This window comes from Pelobates fuscus, chromosome 3, assembly GCF_036172605.1.
Source record: "Pelobates fuscus isolate aPelFus1 chromosome 3, aPelFus1.pri, whole genome shotgun sequence".
NCBI lineage: Eukaryota > Metazoa > Chordata > Amphibia > Anura > Pelobatidae > Pelobates > Pelobates fuscus.
This window is the reverse complement of record NC_086319.1, coordinates 45,469,980-45,480,944: the sequence shown is the minus strand read 5'-3', so window position 1 is coordinate 45,480,944 and position 10,965 is coordinate 45,469,980. Positions and strand designations below refer to the sequence as shown.

The 10,965-nt window shown below is 39.0% G+C and overlaps 1 protein-coding gene across 1 annotated transcript; it reads left to right on the top strand.

Moving 5' to 3' along the window:
- Positions 1-8,973: 8,973 nt before the first annotated feature.
- LOC134602262 (catalase-like) lies at positions 8,974-10,592 on the top strand. The gene is given in 1 exon segment (XM_063446987.1): positions 8,974-10,592. A coding segment is annotated over 1 exon segment (1,587 nt). The 5' UTR covers positions 8,974-8,980; the 3' UTR covers positions 10,568-10,592.
- The last annotated feature ends 373 nt before the right edge of the window (positions 10,593-10,965 follow it).

The window sequence follows — 10,965 nt, the reverse complement described above, 5'->3', positions numbered from 1 at the left end:
CCTGTCATTTCCATCTCAAAAACATTGCGCGCATCCGACCCTACTTAACGCCAGATGCGACTAAGGTGTTGGTCCATTCCACTGTAGTTTCTCGCCTTGACTACTGTAATCCGCTTCTCAGTGGTCTTACGTGCTCCCAACTTGCGCCATTGCAGTCCATAATGAATGCGGCAGCGAGGCTCATCTTCCTGTTCGCCCACACCTCCCATGCCTCACCCTTCTGTCAGCCCCTTCCTATAAAATATAGAGCTCAATTTAAAATTCTGCTTCTTGCTTTCAAATATTTACATAATGCTGCTCCCACCTATCTATCCTCCCTCATACACAAGTATGTCCCATCTTGGCCCTTACGATCTGCTGAAGACTTATGTCTATCTTCTGTCCGTACTCCCACCTCTGATGATTCCCTTCAAGATTTCACGAGGGCTGCACCGTTCCTGTGGAACTCACTTCCCTCCTCTGTTAGATGCTCACCCAGTCTCCATTCCTTCAAAAAATTGTTAAAAACCCACTTCTTCATAAAAGCGTATCAATAAAACTGTTGATAGCTCCTGACTGATTCCTCTTCTGCAACTGTCACTACTCTAATACTATCCTTACCTTTTTGTGTCATTTTACCCCACTCCCTCTAGCATGTAAGCTCATTGAGCAGGGCCCTCAACCCCTCTGTTCCTGTGTGTCCAACTTGTCTGGTTACAACTACATGTCTGTTCGTCCATCCATTGTAAAGCACTGCGGAATTTGATGGCGCTATATAAATAACATAATATTAATAATAATAATAATAATAATAATGATGTCAATATGTGACATCATTTTATATTTTACCACCTCTGTATGAGCTTTGGTTGTCTCCTCCACTATTTAAAGGGACACTGTAGGCACCAAGACCACTTTATCTTATTGAAGTGGTCTGGGTGCACTATCCCTGTCTACTTAACCCTGCAGGTAAGTGAATATCATTGCGGCGGGTGGGCAGAGGGATCAGGGGGACATTTTGTATTCCTAACACTAAAATGTTCCTTTAAAGGTCAGGATATGCTTCAAGTAATGGCCTGTATTTGAAAAGTAACGTTGTAATCAACTAAATCTTTCTAGTCAATGGAATAGCCATTGGAAAATCCAGGTCTGTACCAAGAGATTTTGATTCCATTTTATCCTCTAAAGTAGGGATGGACCTCTGACCCTCCATCTAATGGGCTGCTACTTTCTGTTTTTTGGTGGCAAGTTGATGGTACTTGAATATTGATATTTTGATTCTGAAAAGGATAAAAGGCTACAATGTGTTCAATAATGACAAGACTGACATTAATGGGACAGTATAGGCATCAAAACCGCTGTAGCTTAATGAAGCAGTTTTTGTGTATAGATCAGGCCCCTGCAGTCTTACAATTCTCTACCATTTAGGAGTTAAATCACATTTGTTTCTGTTTAGCAGCTCTAGCCTCATCTCCCTTGGCTGTGCCTTACACGGTCGACATGAAAAATATTTTCACTGGTTCAAGAGTACCTCGCAGACAAACCACTCGTATGTGATAAACATTGTCTCATGATAACACAAGAGACAAAAAATATTCTCAGTGTATCCAGCAAACACAGTCTAATGCAATTCCAACTTCTATGCATGGGCTGAAGTAAGAGGGTGGAAACCAAATCCTACTGGATTATTTTGTCTATTTCTAAATTATTTTTATAAGGAGGGCCATCCCGCAAACTCTTCCAATTAACTGGGGTATCCCGACGACAACGACCACTTTGTTGGTGACGGAGTGGATTCTATATTGTTTCAGTTTGTTTCTTGTTGGTCTATATCTAAACAATAAAAATTGAAAACACTAAACTGCAGGTGCAACTAAATAATTTAAATCCGTAGATAAATAGAAATATTGTGCATTAAAAAAAAACATGATTATTTTATTCTCTGTGTTCAACTCAGTTTTTATATTTTTATATTCATATTGGCAGGTAAGTTCTAATATTTTGCTTGTCATTTCTTATGAATAAAATGTAAAAAAATTGTTGTATTTACCATATGTCCAATTTAATTTTTAGAAAAGTTATGGTTTTGGAATAGATCATTTAGATCATGTTCATTCTTTATCTAAAAGAACTGCATTTCTCTAAAATATAATCATAAATCTAAACTAAAGATAATATCGAGTAAGATCATTAAATTATTGTATATATCATGTCGTGTTCACACTGCTACCTCTGTCTCTGGTTCCTTTCCATAGCTCATGGCACTTATTATATTGTTTCTATTTTCAATGCATTCCGTACAAGCCTAGGGGGGAATCTCGAAATATCACCAGTGATGTTTCAAGGGACAGAATCAAGGTCTTTCTCTAAAAGGACAAAGTTTCTTTTCATGAGGCTAATGTAGAATTGCAAGCTAAAATAGTTCCCTTGGAAAAAAAAATAATAGCAGCTCAGTTTATTTTAAATATTTAAAGATGACTATTTCTGACAGCTTTTAAAGTACAATATTTTGCCTGAAAATCTTCATATCCTATTCTGAAAATGTTTCTCCCAATTTCTCCCAATATGTTGCTCATTTTCTCTCCTAAATATTTGTAACATTTATAACTGGTGACAAGTAACCAGATACATACATTTACAAACAAAGAAGAAATATGATGTGGCTTAAATTATCACCCAAATATTAAATATAACATTTTAACATATTCTTTTTTTTTTTTTTTTTTTAAGTAAGGGATGCATAAGTAGAATATACACATATAACAGAGTTATTTTGTGTACATATTGCTTTGCAGACAAAGTTAAAAATGTAAATTATGTGAATTTACCCAATTTTTATGTTTAATTTCTTCATTGTGGGGAAATGAAAACCTGTAGACAGTATACAGTGTCCATTATCTTGCAATATTCCAAAAAGGGTCTGAAATGTTGCTTTGAAAGCAAAAATGCTATTTTTTTGTTCTCACATAGAGTAGATGTACTAAAAATAGATAAATAAATCAACTGCAAAAGTAGGGCTCCCAACTGTGCTGCCTTGGGTGGGGTCCAGTCTCACCATCCCAATTTAGTTCCCTGGTGTCCGGCATCCAGTGTCTCCAGGGAACTTTCCCCGGGCTGCACAGTGCAAGTGCATCATTAGACAAGCTCACGCTGTGCAGTGAGCATTAGGACCTCTTTATTGGGGGCCAGCCAGAAAGGGCATGCCTGTAAATTATGGGCATCACCAACAATGCACATCACTTCACTTGCAAGGTCCCTCTGAAGGCCTGCTCACCCCTCCTAATAGCGTACTTTCCCGTGTCAAAAGGTATGAAAATGGCAACAGAATGTAAAAATAATTTCTGCAATTAAGCATAATGACCACATTAAAAAGTAAATAATGCCCACAGTGAACACAGCTAAATCACATATAAAAAAAAAAAAACTATAGCAATCTTTATCAATCCCTGGAATGCTAATGTTGTAGAACTAAAACTCCCATGATGCTTTGCATGCCTTTAGAAAGCATCATGAGAGTTGTAGTTCTACAACATCTGGGGATCTACCTGTTGTGCAGCCCTGCGTTAGGATTATAAGTGAGTGAATAAAAATGATGTTTTTTTTACAGACCCCTGAAGACAGGTATCTTGTTACTGTATGCCCCCCATAAACCTAAGTCCTCTAAACCTAAGCCACACAACTATAAGTCCCCCTTACACTAAACAGCCCCAGTCTCTAATGCACACCTCTCAATATTGGGAGATATGCAGTCAGGATGTAGACGGCCCTGAGGTGGACATCATCACCAACGTTGCACATAACGAGTAAGTCTGCCTGGAAATGTGGTGGGTCCAACCACTGAAGGTGTAGGGGCAGGCCCACTTAGTGAAGTGACATGTCAGCCTGGTGTCATGCATGCCAAGCTGATTGACAACTTGTCTGGCCGGCTCCTTTCTGACACGTCCATGCACCTAAAACGCTCACTACATTTTCCTTGTGCCCAAACACGTCTGAGGATATGCTTGCACCATGCTTCCCATGGACAGTTCCCTGCTGTCCCTAGATGTGGGACACCAGAGAACTAAAGTGGGACAATGGTGTCGGACCCTAAAATTGAGGCTGCTGGGAGCATGCTAATGCTACACCAACTCTAATCCTAAAAAACTACACCTGCCTTAACCTCCACTCAACATCAACTTTAACTTAGCCTCCCATGGACAGTTCCCATGGACAGTTCCCTGCTGTCCCTAGATGTGGGACACCAGAGAACTAAAGTGGGACAATGGTGTCAGACCCTAAAATTGAGGCTGCTGGGAGGCATGCTAATGCTACACCAACTCTAATCCTAAAAAACTACACCTGCCTTAACCTCAACATCAACTTTAACTTAGCCAAATCCTTTTGAAAAGAATCATTTTGAGCAGTGTGTTAAATGATTTATGAACACCCCATTATTATCTTACACGTAATATGTCATTTGTTACTTTTTTTTAAGTTGACTTTTTGATGAAAATTAGCCCCTACATGTTTCTTTTGTCTATATATCTATAAAACATCTTCCATTCCAAATGAACTTGTTATATAGTAAATATTTCTGGTACAAAATGAAGTTAATTTACTAAACATTGGAATGTTGTGAATTGAAAAAAACTAAATGCATAATTTAGAGAAAAAACTATTTGGGGAAAAGCAACTAATTGAAAAATTTAATTCACGTATAGTCACAGCATGTTTTTGATGTTTTTTTTTATTTTAAATTATTTACATTATTAGGTAATTCAATAGTTAAAGCAATGTAAAACCCCTATTTTGGTACCCCAGAGTTTACGAAACATGATCAATTTCCTACGGAGCAAGAGATATGTGTGTTTCATTTTCATACAGATGAAACGTGTAGCTGAGTAATTTTGAAATGCCAGTCTGCCATAACAATTTACACCTGAATTGATTTAATGAAAACTAGAACTATGCCAATTGCTTTTAAGGTTTGTTATTGTTCGCACTTCCCATCATTCATTGACACATTTATATTATGAACATCTGTTTTAATACATGTTTTCACTGTATGCAATCTATTAACTGGTGATGTGGTACTGTATATATTGTCTAGTGATTTTATGGAAAATGTGATTATTCTATGTTTGTGCTGATAACAATGGCATCATTTGGGTTTATATTCCAAGATACAAACATGTTACATTCTGTCAAAATGGCGTAACACTCCTCACCAGTACAAGCTCAGAGTGGGCCTCGTGCATTTTCCAATTACCTTCCTAAAAATATATAAACATTGTAAGCTCTACTCTTGTCAGGCCTGCTGCCCACTTCCCTCCTTTCTCCGGCATCTTGTCCAACACTGAATGCTTACACACCCGAATTCATCCCAAATTCAGTCCCGAATTTGTAATTCTACTAACCGAATTCCAAATTTGCGGAACCAAATTCGGAGCACAAATATGACGTTAAAGGTCAAACTGAAAAGGTCAATTACCGTCCTCGAATTATACGTAATTCCAAGCTGACCTGGAGCAATGGGAGTTAAGACCTGCCTATATATACTTACTTCTCCCATTTCTTGTTACCTTATTGTGGTTCTTCTTACTCCAATCATGCTTTACTGCAGTATTCTTCTTTGATAATTTTTTCTAGTTCTGGTTTATCGTTATTCCTGTCTTTTGTAATCCTTTGACCTTGTCTTGTGTATTTGTTTATCCAGTATTCTATATCCTTTTGATCTCGGCTATCCTTATCGACTCCTCTAGCCTGGCCATTCAAAGGACCCGTATACGGAAACTCTATTTGTTGTGATTTGGTCTGTGTTTTTGTTCAACCCAATCCTGATATCTCTGTAGAGATCCCCTGTGTTTGCTTTATCATACCTCTCATTAATGTCTGTATGCCTACTAAAGTGTTCTTTTAACAGAGCAGAAATTATAAAGTTCTAAATTAAACACACTGTGCTGTAAGATCTGGTTGAAAATGAAATATTTTTTTTCATTCAGACTGTTTGAGTCACAGCCAGGAGAGGCTTAGCTAGGGCCGCAAAAACAGAAACAAAAGTAATTTAACTCCTAAATGGCAGAGAGTTAAGAGCTATAAGACTAATATACTGAAACTGCTTAATTAAACTAAAGTTATTATATTGATTAGAGCAGGGGTTCCCAAACTTTTTAGGTTCGATGTGCCCTAAATATTTCAAAACTTTTCCAAGGTGCCCTAAGTCGAAAAAATTCTAGGTTGCATAAATGTACAGCGCTGCGACATATGCTGGGCCCCTGTTCAGCAGAATGTTTCCCTGTCGGGGCGGATCCAGAATCTAATCTTGGGATTGGGCACTGGTAAAAATTTTAAAGAAACAATCCAGGCACAATAACCACTACAGCTCTCTGATCTCCCCACCAGTCCTTCAGAGTAGAGGGAGGCACGACACAATTATTTTCTCGGTGCGCAGCGGCACACAGTTCGGGAACTGCTGGATTAGAGTATCCCTTTAAAGCAAATGGTTTTGAAATGGGATTTCTGATAATCATATACATGGTGTAAGAGAGATCTTGGTCTAGTCTGCTATATTTATTTAACATGTACAGTTTTCTTTGGCATGCCGTCTGACAGTAATTTAAATTAAATAAAGATATATTACTTTTACGGGAATTACCATAATGAAATTAAATGAACTAAACTACCAAAGGTATTATTTCCATAGTAACAATGACATTTGCTACAGATTTTCTCCAATATTATTTTATTAAAGGGATCAATACATAACATTGTTAAAAAGGAGAAGCGCTTCACGCTATCCCTGTTGTATAGAGTTTTATACAGGCAGTATCTCTCTGGGAATATTAGCTACAATCACTGAGATTTTGTAAAATAGATAGATTAAACCTTTTGAGCGCTGAAAGAATGGAACTCCTCCAAGCTAGCTTTGAGCTGCCATTGAAATATGTCTTTGCTGATATGCACAGGTCGATCCGTAGGATCTATTCATTTTTTTTCAGTATGGGTGGTCTGTCTATGGCAAAACTGGTCATTCTAATCTCTCAAATCCTCTGATCTTAACAGCGCTGTAATTCCTTGTAATCTCCCTTCCTCCAATGCCTGCTTTATTTTACTCCTACCATTTCCGTCTCACTGGTTTATTGCTTTTTGGAATACAGATATTTAAAAGTAAGAGGAGTGATTGTTGAAGCTGTGCAATGTGCTCAATATATGATCCAACCAGCTTCTTCATATTTGACCTTTTGCACCTCTTTTAATGTAGCGGAACCTGAGTTATTGGGCAAATATCAGCTATTAGCACTATCGTAAGTTCCAAAAAAAAAAACCCACTAAGGTACTTCACATATCTTATCACACAACAGCTGCATCGTTACATCTTTCTCTAATAATGTTATCAGTTTCATATTATTTTCGTATATGTACAATGACGTACGGCTTTCAAAAAATGTTCAATGATAAAATAAAACCTCAAGTTATTTAAATGTGCATAGGCTTTTGGGATAGTGTTCAATTAACTTTTTTTTCTTTGGTTTTTATTGTATGTATTACAGTCATTGCTGCCGCTCAGGAGCAGTGGGAGTTTGAGCGTAGCGCTTTATTTTGTATGTTTGTGTTTGCTTTTGTATAACACAGAAATATTACAGTGCTGCCGCCCACCCCATTTGTTCAGTATTAAGGGTTAATAAGTGTGAAGGGGTTTAGGAAAATACCCCTCTCTGTCTCATTACAGAGTTTTACCTGTTAGCTGAAGACAGCAAGGTGAATTGTTAGAGTAGGTCTCACCTAAGAGGTATTGCCTTGATGTGGCAGGTGAGCTTACACTTAAATAGCCATTTGAGTGATAAAGTTCAATGTGCATATGAATTTGGGAGAGTGTAAAAGTTACTTTTTTCATTGTTTTTCTTGTTTGTATTGGGGCTGATGTGCACTATAGTCATTGCTGCCTCCCAGGTGTAGTGTGAGTTTGAGCACAGGGCTTAATTTTGTATGTTTAAAAATCATGACATATGCTGTGTAGGACAAGATCTCTTTTTTTGTGCAACATCGCACTCGTAAGGCCATTGGCTGTCTTCATAAAGGGTTGTTTTAACAGGATCCTTCAATCAGTCTTATAACCCAAAGCCTTTTTTTTAGTTTAGTTAAACTGTAACATAATGTTCTTTTGCAGGAAAGAGAAAAGCTCACAAATTAAGTCCCCTTACATACCTACCTCCAAGTCTTGTCTACAAAAAATGTACTAAATCTCTATCACTTTGGTAAATAAGATCTTGAGAAAGATCTCGTATTGATGCTTCCTTTCTTGTGTGCATAACAGAACATACATTTCATTTTTTACAGCGCGTAAGTATGAAGCAAGAGGCCTAGTAACAGGAGAGACACACATGTTGGAAAGATTAAGACGGGATAGTGTGGAAACATTGGAGACTAGACCAGCTCTCGGAATTTTTGCTATGCTAATCACTAGCTAACAAAAACATTTCCCCAACTAAATCCCAGACTATTTAGGAGTGGGTGTTGTGGGAAGCAGACAAATAGATGGAACAGGATTTATATATTTTATAGCACAAAACTGGTTACAAAAATATATGTGACACTGTTTGTGGTGTACTAACCACCAAAGCTGAAAATTGAGCAATGTCCTGCCTAAATAGCAATGTATCCATCCATACTGAAATAATTTATATCTGAAGACAAAATAATAATATTAATATAGAGTTCTTGGGATTTGGAGGAAAAGGTCAGAGAACATTGGATTAAAACAAAGCAATTTTTAGACATGTCCTGAGAGCACTGGTTGTCTCTCTTTTGTGCAGTTTAATTTTTTGTTTGAAGTCTATAGTAGACTTGTGCACAGTGAGAAAATTTGACTTATTCAGGCCATTTTTCCCCAAAACAGAATGTTTTTTGGGAAGCTCCAATTTTGACCATATGTCAGTTCGGCTTGGTACCGAAAATTCAATTCAGGAAACGAATCAGACTAAAATAATGGGTTCAAAAATAGTCCAAAAGAGTCTGGGTAAACATGGCGTCTCAAAGGGAGAAATGTGCTGACCAAATGAAGCTCTGGCAGGAGAGCCGGGGCTCGCAGAAACCAGATGGCGTCACCACATGAGGTGGCAACCCAATATCTGACAAGGGCAACCTACTAACCGCTGGTCCAAGGGGACCACTGCTGCTGCAAGATGTGGCATTCTTGGATGAAGTAGCTCATTTTGACAGAGAGAGGATCCCCGAAAGAGTCGTTCACGCAAAAGGCGGAGGGGCTTTTGGATATTTTGAGATTACGCATGACATCACTAAATACAGCAGAGCCAAAGTATTCGAATACGTTGGAAAACGAACACCAATTGCCGTGAGGTTCTCCACTGTTGTGGGAGAATCTGGCTCTTCTGACACAGTTCGAGACCCTCGAGGGTTTGCAGTAAAAATGTACACAGAAGAAGGAAACTGGGATCTAACTGGCAATAACACCCCCATCTTCTTCATCCGAGATGCCATGTTGTTTCCATCATTCATCCATTCTCAGAAGAGAAACCCCCAGACTCATCTCAAGGATCCAGACATGGTCTGGGATTACTGGTCACTGCTCCCTCAATGTCTTCACCAGATTTCATTCCTGTTTTCTGAACGTGGCATTCCAGATGGCTTCCGCCACATGAACGGCTATGGGTCACACACCTTCAAGCTTGTGAATGCCAAAGGTGAAGCCGTGTACTGCAAATTCCATTATAAGACTGACCAGGGCATTCGCAACCTTACCGTGGAGGATGCACAGCGCTTGGCTTGTGAAGACCCGGACTATGCAATCCATGACTTGTATGAAGCCATCGCCAATGGGAACTTCCGATCTTGGACCTTCTACATCCAGGTCATGACCTTCCAGGAAGCAGAGAAATTCAAATTAAACCCATTTGACTTGACCAAAATCTGGCCTCATGGGGATTATCCACTCACCCCTGTGGGTAAGCTGGTGCTGAACAGGAACCCAACAAACTACTTTACAGACGTGGAGCAGCTTGCCTTTGACCCAAGTAACATGCCCCCTGGAATTGAGCCAAGCCCTGATAAAATGCTTCAGGGTCGTCTCATCTCCTACCCGGACACACACAGACACCGCCTGGGTGCAAACTACCTGCAGCTACCTGTGAACTGCCCATACAGGGCTCGCGTGGCCAATTACCAACGCAATGGGCCCATGTGCTTTTCTGATAACCAGGGTGGCGCTCCAAACTATTTCCCCAACAGTTTCTCTGCTCCTGAAAGCCAGTCTTGCGTGAAGGAACACAAGTTTAAAGTGTCCTCTGATGTAGCACGTTACAACAGCACAGACGAAGATAATGTCTCCCAGGTGAGAGACTTCTACAGGAAAGTGCTTAATGAAGAGGAACGCAAGCGTCTGTGTGAGAACATCGCTGGACATCTGAAGGACGCGCAGATCTTCATCCAGAACACAGCAGTGAAAACTTTCATGGATGTTGACCCTGAATATGGCTCCCAGGTCAGGGCCCTTCTGGATAAATACAACGCGGAGTGCCCAGCAAAGAAACCTGTGAAAACATACTCCCAGTACTCTTCTTACCCAACTTCAAAAGACAAATCCAACTTGTAACCTGCCTACGTCTAAAGAATTATCCGTCATCTAATTGTTTAGTGTAGCTCGGCTAAGACGCTAACGATTGTACTACTTATGAAATACAAATCTTGCCTTTGTTTTGATTAATGCTTTAACTCTCTTGGCTGCCCACTGGATGAGCAACTTAAAGAATAACAATCCATCTTGAAACACAAGCATTAATGGTAACACTTGGTTTAAACCGTGACATGTCAATGATTTGCATGTTGAAAATGTATGGCTGGTTATGTGAAAAATCATATTATCTTTTTAAAAAAAATGAGATTAAATCGAAGGGGTTTGTTTACGAAGCAGTGAATTTAAAACAGAATTGAGAACTTTTGCCAAATTGCCTGACTTGAAAAAGTTTTTTTATCAGCTAAAATTTGGCTATC